At 35.9% G+C, this 16378-nt stretch overlaps 1 protein-coding gene across 4 annotated transcripts in view; it reads right to left on the reverse strand.

The window, feature by feature from the left end:
* The window catches only part of CDK13 (cyclin dependent kinase 13), a 146665-nt gene that overhangs the window by 90225 nt on the left and 40062 nt on the right, over nt 1-16378 (reverse strand). For all 4 annotated transcript variants that reach the window (XM_003808700.7, XM_003808701.7, XM_034963997.3 and 1 more), the window contains exons 3-5: nt 9432-9602; nt 7616-7755; nt 5073-5243 (exon numbers count right to left, since the gene is read on the reverse strand). In XM_003808700.7, the coding sequence (XP_003808748.1) occupies nt 5073-5243; nt 7616-7755; nt 9432-9602 (482 nt within the window). The remainder of the gene's footprint in view (nt 1-5072; nt 5244-7615; nt 7756-9431; nt 9603-16378) is intronic.

Consider the following 16378-nt stretch of genomic DNA (forward strand, 5'->3'; position numbering starts at 1 on the left):
AGGAAGATTTTATGTGAAATTTACAGTTAAGGTATAAGGTCACAGATTCATAGTTTTAGGATTCTACCCCTCTGTGTAGTACTGTTACTATGCAGAGTTAGTACCTTTTTGAGGGTAGGGCAGAAGAGGAAAAAGAAGAATGTTAATGTGTAGGTCTTATCAGCAGAAACTGGTACATTTCAGTTTAGGAATTTTTTTAATCTGAATACTGAAATATTTACATCTTGAAATAAAGATCAATGACTCGAGTTTTTACTTCATACAGCATAAAAATCTTCTCTAGCAAGATAATTTGAGACACAGTCTCATCTCACTCTGTCGCCCAGGCTGGAGTGCAGTGGCGCGATCTCGGCTCACTGCAACCTCTGCCTCCCGGGTTCAAGAGATTCTCCTGCCTCAGCCTCCATAGTAGCTGGGATTACAGGCATGTGTCCCCACACCCAGCTGGCCTCTTGGCCAGGCTGGTCTGGAACTCCTGACCTCTGGTGATCCGCCCACCTCAGCCAACCAAAGTGCTGGGATTACAGGTGTTAGCCACCACACTCAGCCTACCCAGAGAATTATAAACAGCACTAAAATGTTTAATATTTAATTAAATATTATTTTACTCATTCAGAAAGCATTTTTCTATAACTTTGTAATCCTCAGTGAAAGGAAGAAAGTAACAAAGAAAAGCTTATATTGCAAAATAATTCTTTTATTTTCAGCAAATGCATCTCCATCCATAATCTGTTGCAGTATAAACACCCAACAGTTCAAAGACTTTCTGAACAGTCAAATATGAACATAAATACTGAAACTAATGTAAGTAACTGCATCCCACTCTCCTTCCATACATGAAGAAACTGAGTACCTAGAGGAACAGGAAAGGCTCTCTCTGATCCCAAAACCCCACCTTGCTAACAATAAAAGATTAAAAATCAGACAAAAAGGTTCAAAGTTCCCCTCAAAGTGATTAAAAGAGATGAAACTATATGCAGATGAAAGCGTTAGGAGGAAATTTCAGAATCAGTTTATCCCCTGTCCATTCACCCAATTAGTTTAGAAAAAGTTTCTTCAGGCCAAGTGTGATGACTCACGCCAGTCCCAGCACTTTCGGAAGCCAAGACAGGAGGATCAATTGAGCCAGGAGTTTGAGGCCGGCCTTGGGGAACATGACAAGCCTCATCTCTACAAATCACTTTTTAAAAAATTAGCCAGGCATGCTGTCATGCATGTGTGGTCCCAGCTACTTGGGAGGCTGAGGCAGGAGGACTGCCTGAGGTCAAGGCTGCAGTAAGCCCTGATTGCATGCCACCACACGCTAGCTTGGGTGACAGAATGAGACCCTGTCTCAAAGAAAAAACAAAACAAAAAACAAGAAAAATCTTCTTCAGCATCTGCAAGTTTCTGCACAAAAATATACCCATGACTTGGTGATACCACTTAACCCTCTGTTTCTTAAGAATAATTCCTTTTTTAAGACGAAATAAAATTTCACTTTTGGAAGGGCATAGGGGCTCACGCCTGTAATCTAAGCACTTTGGGCGGCCAAGGCAGGCAGATCACTTGAGGTCAGGAGTTCCAGACCAGCCTGGCCAACGTAGCGAAACCCTGTCTCTACTAAAAACATAAAAATTAAAAATTAGATGGGTGTAGTGACACACACCTGTAATCCTGGCTACTTGGAAGGCTGAGGCACGAGAATAGCTTGAATCTGAGAGGCAGAGATTGCAATGAGCTGAGACCATGCCACTGCACTCCAGCCTGGGCAACAGAGCAAGACTTGGGTCTCAAAAAAAAAAAAATTCACTTTAAATAATTAATTGAAATTAATAACCTTCATGATTAACTTTTTCTCATTTTTAAGTAAAGCTAAGTTTTAAAAAAATATATTTATGATGTTTTCCTTTTTTTTTTTTTTTTGAGACAAGAGTCTCGCTCTGTCACTTAGGCTGGAGTGCAATGGTGCAATCTCGGCTCACTGCAACCTCCACCTCCCGGGTTCAAACAATTCTCCTGCTTCAGCCTCCTGAGTAGCTGGGACTATAGGCATGCGCCACCATGCCTGGCTAATTTTTGTATTTTTAGTTGAGATGGGTTTCACCATGTTGGCCAGGCTGGTCTCAAACAACTCTTGACCTCAGTCGGGTGATCCACCTACCTCGGCCTTCCCTAAGTGCTGGGATTACAGGTGTGAGCCACTGTGCCGGGCATTTATGATGTTTCTCTTACACAACTAATAGCTTAGTTAGTTATAACAGTGCAAATGTTTATATTTTTAAAAGTTAATATTTTTACTTGATTTTTGTATTGTTTCTAATTTTCATATTTACATTGTCTAACTTTTGCTTTTTAATGTTTATACGTTCTAATACACTCATTTTAGATTAGCCCATAACATTTAACCAGTGTTATTGAACTGTCTTTATGCTCTAACTAGACAATCAAATTTAGTTTAATACCACACAGCATGGCAATCACAATTAGTGTAATGTCATACAGCTAGCATGGTCAGGATTAGACTTCAAATCTAGTTCCCTTTTCGGAAAATCATGTTGCTTCATCATAGTTCCCATCAAAATTATTAGATTCATTTAAGAAATAATTATGTTTTAATTTTATAACCTCTCACATTCTCTAATGCATTTAAGTAATTCCAGGTACCTACATGTAACTTCTCACATAGTAAAACACATTCTTATTTATCATGATGCATAGAATTACAAACAGGATTATGGTAGGAAGAAAGATGATGAAGGGTGCAAATAACACGAAAATCTATGATTTCTGAAATGCAGCGCTAGGCACTGAGGAGAAACAAAACTAAAAACAAAGCAAAATACAAAGGCTCTGGGAATTTATAACCTGATAAAGAAAATAAATTATGACCATAATTATAATACCAGGAAGACTATTAATATATTCACAGGTAGTACTGTTTAAGTATTAAAGTATAAATAGGATTATTAAAAAAAATAGAGCTCATATATTCATTCAACAATTAGTCATTCAGCACATTCTATGGTTCAGCCACTGAGCTAGGTAAGAGGCACAACAGTGAAGAAAACAGGTATGGTTCCCAGCTATCTGTACAGAAACAAGTAACAAACCATTATAATTATTCCCACTTATTAGGAAACATTAAATTGTCTGTCTATACGTAGTAGAAAGTGGGAAGACTGATCAAGTAAGGCCTCACTAATGAATAAAGCAACATTCAGGCTGAGACCTCAGGCGTGAGAAATTAGCCTTTCAAATTGTGCATGCGTGCATGTGTGAATGAGTGTGTGGGTATGTGTGTGTCTGTCAAGCTTGGTGGGCAATCAAAATGGCATAGATGGGATTGGAGAAGTAGGCAGGGAGGTGATCTCACAGATCAAAAAAGCAGGACGTCCCTGGTATGCTGGAGGAAAATCAAATACACTGATTTGGCTAGAGCCTGAGGTTAATGCAAAACAAACAGCATTTGCACAAACTTTCATGTTTAAAAGTCTTAATTCTAACTATGAAAGACAATGTTTCCCTTTTATGGATGAAGGGATAACAGACTCAAAAGGGCTAAAAGCCTTGCTAATAAGGCCACACCACTAATACACTAAGTCTCTAGACCCAGACATTCTAATTTAAGTCACACCAGTACCCCATCAACCACACAATAAGTAGTAATGAAAAATAAAGTTAAAAAGACAAACCAGGGTAAAAGTCAGGCTGAGAAATGAAAGCTTTACTAGGGACAAAAAGTAACACAAGTGACATCAATTAAAATGATGATTCTGAACTCCATATTGTACTTTCAAACAGTTCCTTTATGCAAAATAACTACCATGTAGTTTATCAATCATTTTGAATTGTGTCCCTCAACAGAGTAAGAGAGAGAGAGAGAGAGAGAGAGAGAGAGAGAGAGAGAGTGTGTGTGTGTGTGTGTGTGTGTGTGTGTGTGTGTGTGTGTGTGTGTGTGTGTGTGTGTAGCTGGGGAAGACAGGAGCCTAAGTACCATGTTCAATCAGAACATACCTACTTTAATCTTTTTCTTTTCGTTTTTAGAGATAAGGTCTTGCTCTGTCACCCAGGTTGGAGTGCAGGGTGCAATCACAGCTCACTGAAGCCTCTATCTCCTGCACTCAAGAGATCCTCCTGCCTCAGCCTCCTGAGTAAATGGAACCAAAGGCATGTACCACCAAGCAGGGCCAATTTTCTGGGTTTTTTTTTTTTTTTTTTTGGTAGAGATGGGCTCTCGTTATGTTACCTAGGCTGGTCTTGAGCTCCTGGGCTCAAGTGATCCTCACACCCTGGACTCCCAAAGTGTTTGGCTTATAGATGTGAGACACTCTGTCTGCTTTATGTTAGATTTAGTTTGAGAAAAAGTTTTGCTGTTTGCAAACCTCAGAATACAGTCAGTAAACTTTGGTTCTAAAATCTCATAAAGATTTAAATGTAAGATTTAAATAAAGATCCTATATTTACATCTAAAATATAAGATTTAAGATTTTATGAAGATTTAAATATAAAATCTTATGAAGATGTAAAACACACCAGCAGTAGAGCACTGCTTTCACCCATCATATGCCCTATAATAACTACTTTAATAAGCAGGCTAATTTTTTGTCAGCTTCTCTGCTAAATAATAACTATACATATATACACACCCCACTGTAGATTATTAAAGGCAATTTCAAGTATGATTTTTGCCTCCACACTTTCAGAAATAATACATATGCCTACTGTAAAGTTTCCTTGTATGTTAAGGCATTTGTAACATAAAAATGTAGGGTAAAAATACTACTACTATGAACTGGTTTTTCAACTACTAAAAAACGAATACTAAAAACTATACACTGATGCCCAATAAAATATATATTACTAGTGAATACTTTGTGTGTAATATTGGCAAATACCCTTTATGAAGTTTACTCAAAAACCACTAAAGTAAATCAATTCATTATTCAACTCTACCAAACTTAAAAATAGAGTTTCACGATTAGAGCAATAGTATGTAATTACTCAAATAGTCACATCTATAAAAAAAATTTCCAAGTTAGCAACATCAATCATGAATACAAAAAATTCGTTATTTAAATATGCGCACATACCTTTGTCCTTCTTGAAATCCAAAGCATCTTCTTTATCAGTCACTATTTCCTTCATATTGATAATACTCTGATGGGTAAGCTGCCGGAGAATTTTAATTTCTCGAATTGCTGTAATTGGAAAGCCTTCCTTTTCATTATCCAGACGTACTTTTTTTAAGGCTACCATTTCTCCTATTAAGGAATTTAATAAAATCAGGTTACCAGTTAACAAAAGCAGATGACATTTTTCTTAACTTTAAATGTATTTTAATTCAATTCTGTTCTTATTTCTCAAATATAGAACCACAAAGTATGTTTCAGTTTCCAATATACCAAATAATATTTACAGTTCAAAAAATTAAGTCTGTCATTAAACAAATTATGGAATATTTACATAAACCAGGGAATACTATACAACCATTAGAAAGAATGAGGTAAGTCCAAATATACTATGCTCCCCATTTATATATTTAGTGAAAAAACTAAGATGCTTTTACATTCACTTGGGAAAAAATAAAAAGAAAACAGAAAGATGCTAGGCCAGGCGTGGTAGTTCACACCTGTAATCCCAGCACTTTGGGAGGCTGAGGAGGGCAGATCACGAGGTCAGGAGTTCGAGATCAGCCTGGCCAACATAGTGAAACCCCAACTCTACTAAAAATACAAAAAATTAGCTGGGCGCCTGTAACCTCAGCTACTTGGGTGGTTGAGGCAGGAGTATCACTTGAACCTGGGAGGTGGAGGTTGCAGTGAGCCAAGATCATGACACGCCACTGCACTCTGCACTCCGCACTCCAGCCCCGGCAACAGTGCAAGACTCCATTTCAAAAAAAAAAAAAAAAAGATGCTGAAGACTGGGTATATCACACTGTCATTTTTATTTTTTTTAAGTAAACGAGGGAAAGACAAATATAGCCAATATGCTTATGTATGCATAAAAATTTCTCTGAACAGAGGAGAAAAACTCTATCAGTGAAAAAAATACGCTCAGACATATTACCTGACCAAACCTGGCCAGTTACCTAGTAGTAAAACTGGAATTCAAAATCCAGTTACTTGTCTCAAAAATGTATGTTCTTCCCCACTACACTAAATTGCCACATAATTTAAGTATGAGTCAGCTTTGTATCAGAAATGATCCAAATAGAAAATGAAATATACACACATACACGAAGCCTATTATAAGAAAAAATTCACTATAATAAAGGTTTGTTCATTCCACTTCCTTGGAGGAAAAAAATGTTCTTACAAATTTTCTAAAAGAAGGAAGCATGTTCTTTTAATCATTAAACTTATTCTATTAATTTTTATGGAATGCCTTCTATATTGTGTATGAGTCCTTGTTTTACTTAACAGTTTTAAAAGTTGTCATTTAATCTTTTTGATAACACATCATTATAAACACCAATTATTACTCTATGCAGTAATTGCCCTCAGTAGTTTCTAACTGTAAGGTCATCTCCCATGTACTATATGGCCTCTAATAGCTGTGCTATTTTAATCTATTGGTTTCTTTCTTTGAGACAGAGTCTCGTTCTGTGGCCCAGACTGGAGTGCAGTGGTGCAATCTCAGCTCACTGCAACCTCCACCTCCAAGGTTCAAGCAATTCTCCTGCCTCAGCCTCCCAAGTAGCTGGGATTATAGGTGCCCACCACCACACCTGGCTAATTTTTGTGTTTTTATTTTATTATTTTCTGAGATGGAGTCTCGCTCTGTCGCTCAGGCTGGAGTGCAGTGGTGTGATCTCAGCTCACTACAACCTCCACTCCCTGGGTTCAAGCCTCAGCCTCCCGAGTAGCTGGGTTTACAGGCATGTGCCACTATGCCCGGCTAACTTTTGTGTCTTTGGTAGAGACAGGGTTTCTTCATGTTGGCCAGGCTGGTCTCGAACTCCTGGCCTTAGGTGATCTGCCTGTCTCAGCCTCCCAAAGTGCTAGGATTATAGGCATAAGCAATCACGCCCGGCCTATCGGTTTATTTCAGTAAGCAGTTATGAGTAAAGAAAGATAAAATACTAGCTCTATGCATTATTAAGTAAAATACATAGCTTCTGACACAGCTACTTTTTGCTCTCCTGTGAAGCCTTTTAAAACTTTCTCTGAGTTCCTGATTATGTTCTGAAAGATTAAGCTGCTAAAACTAGCCTCCAAGGATAGTTACTGCAGGAAAAAAACTGAAGGCTAAATGAAAGTGTTGTGTAAGGCTTATGACAAAAAAAATTTACTACTAAAATTAATTCAGGTCAAGATACCTTTCCCTCTGATTAATAACAGTATAAGAATTATTCACCATAAAAGAGGAAAGAAAAACTAAATCCTACCATACAGTATATCACAAATACTAAAGGAACACTTTTTAAAATATACACATATACAGACCCACTTACATGTACTCATATCTTACAAAATGCATATATAGAATAAAATTAAAAACAAGATGAAACAAAAGCACAATAAAATTGAATTTAATTTTTTGGAAAATTTCTGAAGCCAAACATCAGAGGAGAAACACAAACTAAGTACATTCCGTAGGCCCAAAGATCCCCAGAACTTGGCATTCTTACCAGTGTCTTTATCCCTGGCTTTGTAAACTTGTCCGTAAGTACCTTCTCCAATAATTCCGATGATATCAAATTTATCCACGCAGCGTTTTCCCCAGTCAATATCTTTTTCTTTGATTTCACCATAGCGAGGCCCACATATTCTATCAAATATAGTTCTAAAGTTTTTATATACAATCAAGCAAATAGAATAAACTGTCTAATAACTCAATATCTACTCGCCACCCAATTGTATATTCTTTATTTTTCCCTACCCTTGCAGTATTTATCATCATCTATCCCAAACAAGTAACATTGATTTGGTATTGTAAGTTATCGTAAAAACTGAGGTATCATTTCTACATACTGACTCTTCTTCTGTAGACAAGTATTTAAACTGAGAAAAAAAGTAGTAGAGCTTGAAGGCTTTTCAGAAATAAAATATAATTTTTCAGTGAGTAGATGAAACCAACACTAGTAGAGTCAAAATTCTCTAACCAATCTCCAGAAAGTTTTATTTTGCATCCATTAACAATAATATATATAATCTACTTTTAAGAAACAAGAGTTTGATAAAGAATGTGAACAAAAATCTAACTATAAAACTTATTGACAAATTTAGACTTATGACTGGATGAAATCATCTGAAAAACATCAAAAAAAAAAGATTTTTCAGTCTAAGAGAGTACAAAAGATATTAATATAACCAACTCTCAGGAAGCCACGTTTAAGCAGATACAAATGGACAGGTAGGACAAAAATCTTACATTCTTCAAAAAGATACATAATTTTGTAGTATTTTAATATTATAGTAAATCACAGAAATTCAAGTAACTACAGTGCTCAAGAAGAGAGTATTTTTTAGCTATTTTATTTTATTTTATTTTTTTGAAACAGGGTCTTGCCTTGTCGCCCAGGCTGGAGTACAGTGGCAGACGATCACAGCTCATTACAGCCTTGACCTCTTTGGCTCTGGTGATCCTCCTGCCTTAGCCTCCTGAGTAGCTGGAACCACAGGCATGCACCACCACACCCGGCTTTTTTTTTTTTTTTTTTTTTTTTGGTAGAGATGGGGTCTCCCTGTGTTGCTCAGGCTGGTATCAAACTCCTGGACTCAAGTGATTCTCCCACCTCGGCCTCCCAAAGTGCTGGGATTACAGGCATGAGCCACTGTGACCGGCCAGTTTAGAAAATGACCTCAAATTCACACACTAGGCACTACCTCAACTGCAATTCTAAAATCAGATCTAACTTAAAGTCTTCACTGTCCCTTGGTTAAGAAGTTAAAAAAAAAAAAAAAAAGGCACCAGTGTTCCCCGCCTTTAACTGATTAACAGGTTTTAAGGGAAAGAGGTCTCTTTAGGCACTTACTTGAAGCTAATTTAGGATACAAATTTCAAAACTTCTACTCCATCTCTTGCAAAGTGAAGAATATATTTGTTTATGGGAGAAAATGGAGCTAAAAGCAAAGGAAAGAGCAGCTTGCCCATTACTAATTTTATTTGGGCTCACTAAATGCTGACTTCTACTCTGCCCAATTTCAGTGTTTCTGTGTTATTTCAATCTCTTAATAACAGAAAGTATCTTTAACATATAGAATACCCCAGGAAATTAATACATTACAAATTACGAGAGAAAACTAAATTTGGTTTTATTAGTCATTGTGAATAGGAATGCAAGCAATTATGATTTTTTTCAAAACTCTAATAGAATTCATATATTTAAGTTGAAAGAATAAGTACATTTTTTATTTTAAACCTTAATTTAGTGTTTTATGAACTTCTGATGACCCAGAATCACTGCTGGTCAATTTAAGAGCAGGTAGAAAGCAAGCACATACTTAGGCCTCCTTTTACTATGTAACTGTGTTGCTGTTTTCTTTTCCTCTGGACTCTTTGAAAGATCATCTCCTCCTGGTAGCTCAGGGGGCAGCGGTAAATCAGCAAGAAGACATCGGAGTTTCTTTTCTACTTCTTTTTTAACTGCTTTTACTGAAATATTTCCTCGTAAGCTGAAAGTGAAAGAAGTCAGACAAATAAAACAAAAATTTTGTTGACTAATAAAAATATGCTTATGTCTTACATTTAAGTAGCAATAGTCATGAATATTCAACAGTATTTCACATTATAAGACTATTGTCCAAGTTTCTTTCCAGCTAAAGTAATACACTATACTCAACTGTATAATGCAAAATTTGGAGTAAAAATGATATAGAATTAGGTAAAAACTAAGGAAATCTGTATAAAGTAGGAACTTTAATGGTAACTTTGTATCAATATTGATTAATTGTTAACGAATGTACCATACTGATGTAAGATATTAACAGTAAAGAAACTGGGTATGGGGTATTCAGGGTCCCTGTAGTATCTTCATAATTTTTCTATAAACGTAAGACTGTTATAAAAATAAAGTTTATTTTTTAAAACGATACAGAATTAACTATAAAACTGTACATTAAAATTGAAAATCAACTAAACATGCTTTGCATAAAAACTCAGTTTTGCAAAGCATTTTTCTTTTTTTTTTTTTTTTTTTTGAGATGGAGTCTCACTGTCACCCAAGCTGGAGTGCAGTGGCAAGATCCTGGCTCACTGCAACCTCCACCTCCTGGGTTCAAGCGATTATCTTGTCTCAAGCCTCCCAAATAGCTGGGATTACAGGTGCCCGCCACCACAACCGGCTAATTTTTGTATTTTTAATAGAGACGGGGTTTCACCATGTTGGCCAGGCTGGTCTTGAACTCCCAACCTCAAGTGATCCGCCCGCCTTGGCCTCACAACGCTCAGCTGCAAAGCATTTAGTTTGATTCTGGTAGAGACACAAAACATATTTTACCGTAAGAAATAAAAGAAAGCACATGATAATATTTATCTTTCCCATTTAAATAACCACAAGCAACAGCTAATTCAGCTTTGACCCTTTTCAGGGTTAATTAATTTTTCTAAATTGGACAATTATTCTTCTAATTTTTTTAAGATTCCAGCTTTCTAGAATTACAGCTGAAATTTAAACTCCATTAGCTTTGTACTTTTTATGAATGCATAAAGAGCTCTGAGTTTTAAAGTATATCTTAACTTGGCAATTTATTTTAAATTTCCCTGATATGACAAAGTCTGTCATCTAATATAATGTGACACGTTGAAAGAGAATCTCATAATGATAATAAAATTTGGACTTCACATACTTTCACAGCAGTTGAGTCCCATAATGAAAAAATTTATTGCAACTACACTGCTGTGATCAGAAATTACTGAAGATATTATTATCAATGTAAATAATTTAATTGTAATTATCCTCCTATTCGTGTTGAATAATACTGTAAAACAAATGAATCCTTTAATACCACTTGATAAAAACTTAATAATACCATCTGATAAAAACGACTTAATTATCATAGTAAATTTATGTCCTGTGTTACTCACTGGAAGGTTCTTTAACAGAGAAAAAACATGCTTTAAAACAAATTGGTTTGTAGTTTTGTTTTGTTTCTTTAAGACAGAGTCTTGCTTTGTCGCCCAGGCTGGAGTGCAGCGGCATGATCCAGACGGAGTGCAACCTCCATCTCCCGAGTTCAAGCGATTCTCCTGCCTCAGCCTCCTGAGTAGCTGGGACTACAGGTGCGTGCCACCATGCCCGGCTAATTTTTTTGTATTTCTAGTAGAGATGGGGTTTCACCATGTTGGCCAGGTTGGTCTTGTACTCCCGACCTCAGATGATCCACCTGCCTCGGCCTCCCAGAGAGCTGGGATTACAGGCGTGAGCCACCATGCCAGGCCTGCAGTTTTATTTTTAAAGTAATGTATTACACAGCCCACTTCTCAATTTGCCTCTCCCTCCATTCAGCAAATATTGATTGTGAGCTTCCATGTGCTAGGTATTTGTAAGGCACTGGAAATTTAACAACAAACACATTAAGCTACAGTTTCTTTCAAAAAGAGCTTACAGTCTGGAAGACAGGTAGGAAAGTAGGATAAAGTGTTACACAAACAGATTCTTAGAGTAATGTAGTAGCTAAAGGGTGGCTAAATCAGGTCTGAAATACAGTAAAGGCTTCTTTCTAGAAAAGGTATCACCTGAATGCCAACTGAAAATAGGCCTATTTAGAATAACTTATTTAGGAAACTATAGTCTCTAACTTGTAATGAGGCTTTAGTCAAGAGTTCTTATTTGAAGATTCAAATCAACATTTTTTAGAGGAAAAAACTAAAGTCTTAATTTCACTTATAATTTAAAACTTAAAAGACTATCTATACTAAATGTCAGTATATTATCGAATATTACTTTCCAAGAACAATGTTACATAATTTAAAACATTTTTATTGGATATTTGCAATAATAAAATAGAAAATGCGCTTTTTAAAAACACTTCTATACACCCCAGCAACAAAAATAAAATGCCTTAAAAAGAAATACACACGAGCAACAGAAAAAAATAAAACATTTGACTGAAGAAATAAAATTAGATCTGAACGAATGAAAAGAAACCATGTTTTAATATGGGAAACTAATATTATAAAGCTGTCTCCAAATTATGACTGTATTAGATTTAATAGAGTTCCAAAAAAAATTCAAGGAAGAGTTGTTTTTTTTTAAATACAACTTGACAACCTGATTATAAAATTTGTCTAAGAATAACGGCAAAAGAACTGCCAAGAAATTTCTCAAAAAGAAAAATTAAGTGGCATTTGCCCTGTCAACCTATTCAGAGATCCAGAACTAAAAGCCAAATGCTGGTTGAAGTCAAAGGATATATATTACTCAGTCTATCCAATGTTTTATAAAGAACTATGAATTGTAATTTTAAATCCAAAGATTTACATAATATTCAGGTTCTAGGCTTCCTCTTTTAAAAAAGCAAAAGTTCTAAGACAAGCTTAAATTCTTGTAGAGCAACACTGATGTTGAGGCTCAACAGCAGAGCCATTTATGCATCACTAATTTACTCCATCCCCTTCATTTTTATATTACTGTCTCCCCCTAAAATAGAAATTTGAGTTTGGGAGCCAATATAGAATGTATCTAAAGACACTACAACAGTTAAGATACTGACAAACACAATATGTTAAAAGAAAAGAAAGTAGAGAAACAGATATATGTAAGAATTTTTATATATGGAAATTAGTGAGATGAATTATACAATAAATGGTACCGGTAACAACACTGGGTTGGGGGGAGTAAAGAATCAGAACACTTCTTTACACAATAACCAAAACCAAACTTCTATCAGATCTGACTTAACCTTTTTAAATTTTATAAACCTAGAAGTTTTAAAGGAAAGAGAATAATAGATTTGACTAGATAAAAATGGAAAACATTCATATAACCAAAAGCAAAACAAATGTCAAAAATAAGCAACAGACTCTGAGAAGCAAAGCTCAACATCCCTAACATAACAACTAAACATCAATTCGAAAAAGGGAAACAACTTTAAGGAAAATCCAGCACAGAATACAAGCAAGCAATTCACCAGAAAAATAATAAACAACCAATAAACATTCAAGAAAATACCATACCTTATTATCAAAAAATGCAAAATTAATTACATATTTTAAAGACGGTCAAAATTGACACTATCCAAAACTGTTAAGGCAATTTCATACATCTGGGTGCATAAATTGTTACACAGCCTTACTAAGACATAATCTGACAGTTTGTATCAAATTTTTAATGTGTATACTTTGACATGTAACTATCCTATAAAAATTACCTAAATATACATAAAATATTAATATATAAGGAGAGTTTAATAGCAAATAATTATAAACCTAAGTATCCATTAATCAACAGAAGAACACGATACATCCATTCCTGTAATAAGAATATTGGGCCCATCTATACCAACATGGAAAGATCTCTAACACATTAAATGAAAAAGCAAGTCAAGGAACATTATCCATGGTATGATTCTAATTTTAAAAATAATAAAACAACTACATTCTGTGAAAACACACAGATTACCATCTATCTCATGATTTTGTGGGAAAACAGACTGTAATTTTGAGAATGAAGCAAAATTCAAAGTGAACCTAACATATACCTTTAACTAGAAAGCAAGGAAACACAAAAAAAAAACGAGGTCATGTCAGAAGAATAAAGGAGTCAGCTTATAGGAGCTTCCACTGGCCAAATTTCGGACAATGTGAGGGTAAAAAAGAATAGTGGCTATTACTATTAGTAACGCAGAAAATAAATAAAAATCCATGAGAGTAGAATGATTAAATGGGATATGGGGAAACACGTATTTACAAAACAAGGCCAGCTAATGTTAAAAGGAATGGCAGAATTATTAAATAACCATTTTTAATTTGTGCAGCAGCAATGGAAAAAAAAATCACCATGTGCAGTCCCTTCTACAGTAACTGAATTAGACAAATACCATTAATGGTTGCTAAACCATTAGGTGATAGGTTGTTGGGAAAAAGAATATTCAATCACTGCCAAAAATATTACCCTACAGCTCACTTCTAATTGCAAAGAGGAAAATGCACCCTCATATATGGAGAGACCTTAAAGTTGCTCATCACATCACTACTAGTAGAGTAAAACAATCTGATATTTTGGTCCTCCTGTAACAACAGCATAAAGTACATAAAATCACCTCTTAAATATTCTGGCTAAAAAAATGTGTATTCTTTATATAAACAAAGCACAAGTAATTTCCAGATTATGGGAAATAAAGGGGTTAGAGAAGAACAAGTTAAATGATACCAAGAAGAAATAATCAGATAAATCCAAAGGTGAGACATTCTGTAAGATTACTGGCCTAGACTCTTCAAAAAGTCATAGGGCTGGGGGCAGGGGGTGGGGGGGAGTACTGATTATTGATTATATATAGTGGATGATATTATTATTTATTTCTGTTAGATTAACTACTGTTGATTTCCTTATCACAATGATACTGTGATCAAGCAGGAGACTGACCTTATTCTTGGGAGATGACTTAAGTATTTACAGTATAGTAAAAAGAAATGTATACACAGCTGGGAGCGGTGGCTCATGCCTGTAATCCCAACATTTTGGGAGGCCGAGGCAGGAGGATCACAAGGTCAGGGGTTTGAGACCAGCCTGGCCAACACGGTGAAACCCCATCTCAACTAAAAATACAAAATTTAGCTGGGCATGCTGGTGTGCGCCTGTAATCCCAGCTACTCCGGAAGCTGAGGCAGGGGAACTGCTTGAACCCAGGAGGCGGAGGTTGCAGTGAGCCTAGACGGCGCCACTGCATTCCAGCCTGGGCAACAGGGCAAGACTTCATCTCAGGGAGAAGTGTATACACACACACACACACTCTCATTAGTTCTCTTAAACAACTAGAGATGGAGTGTGTGTGTGTGCGTGTGTGTGTGTGTGTGTGTGTGTGTATAATTTTTTCCTTTTTTTGAGACAGGGTCTCACTCTGTCACCCAGGCAGGAGTGCAGTGGTGCAATCACAGCTCACTGCATCCTCGACCTCTTGGGCTCAGGTGATGCTCCCACCTCAGCCTCCCAAGTAGCTGGGACTACAGGCCTGCACCACCACAGCAGGCTAATTTTTGTGTTTTTTGAAGAGATGGGGTTTCACCATGTTGCCGAGGCTCCTCTCAAACTCCTGGATTCAGCCATCTGCCCACCTTGGCTTCCCAAAGTGCTTATTACACTTTGGGATTACAACTGTGAGCCACCACACCTGCTGAGATGGAGCATATAAAACAAAATGTTAACACTTCGTTAATCTAGATGGATAAATTCCATCCAGTAGTTCCAGTAGTTACACAGATGCTAATTGTATTATTATTTCAATTTTTCTAAGTGCTTGAATATTTTAAAAATAAAGAATTTATGAGGGAAGGGGAGAATTTACTTGGACATACAATAAAACAGCAAAAGCAAGTGGAGTACAGGTTTGCAAAATCAAGAGGCCATCCAAAACACACACACACACACACACACACACACTTTTGCTAATGTATTTGTGGATACAACAGTGAAAGTCAACCAGGAATACAGATACAGGCATGCTCAAAGAAAGCAAAGATCAAAAGCTTTCCTTAAGATACAGCAATGAGATTATGCAGACCATTACTCACTCTTCTTTAAAGTGATCTTTACATTTACAGTGAGTAACAAGTAAATAAAGATACCTCCCATATTCGGGTTTCCTAAAGTATGTTGTAACAGAAAAGATTGTTTCTTTACCTCAAGAGAAATAGTTTATAAACCACTTTCAACTAATAGCTGTTCAGCAAAAAACAAAAAGTATACAATGGTTACTAAAAAGAAACTTGTAAACAAAATTACCAAGAGCATTACTTTCAGATACATGAAAAAAATGGCCTGGGGGTGGTCCCCCTTCATTATAAAAGGGGAACCAACCAATAGTTCCTCTTTTACAAAAACCAATCCTTTTCAAATGAAGCACTAGGTCTATTCGTTACACACCGGATCTACATGTTACACATATAATGGTTTATATATTATACAATGTAAATCATATTTTGTAATTTTTACTTTTTTTCAATAATCTAAAGCAGTTTTAAATATCTGTAATATTTCCAGCAGTGCTGATTTATACTATGACTAATTACAATAACTGAGATGCATAACACTTTACAGCTTGCAAAATTCAGTCCATCAACTAATTTAATCTTTACAACTAATCTGTGAGGTTAAACTGTAAATATTTTCACCCATGAATAGAACTATGGACTGAGGCACAGAAAGATTAAGTCATGAGAGTAGTAAGAGGTACAACTGGCACTAAAAACTAAGCTTTCTACTACAGCCCACTAACAAATGTTATTGTACTTC

Source organism: Pan paniscus, chromosome 6, assembly GCF_029289425.2.
Source record: "Pan paniscus chromosome 6, NHGRI_mPanPan1-v2.0_pri, whole genome shotgun sequence".
Classification (NCBI taxonomy): domain Eukaryota; kingdom Metazoa; phylum Chordata; class Mammalia; order Primates; family Hominidae; genus Pan; species Pan paniscus.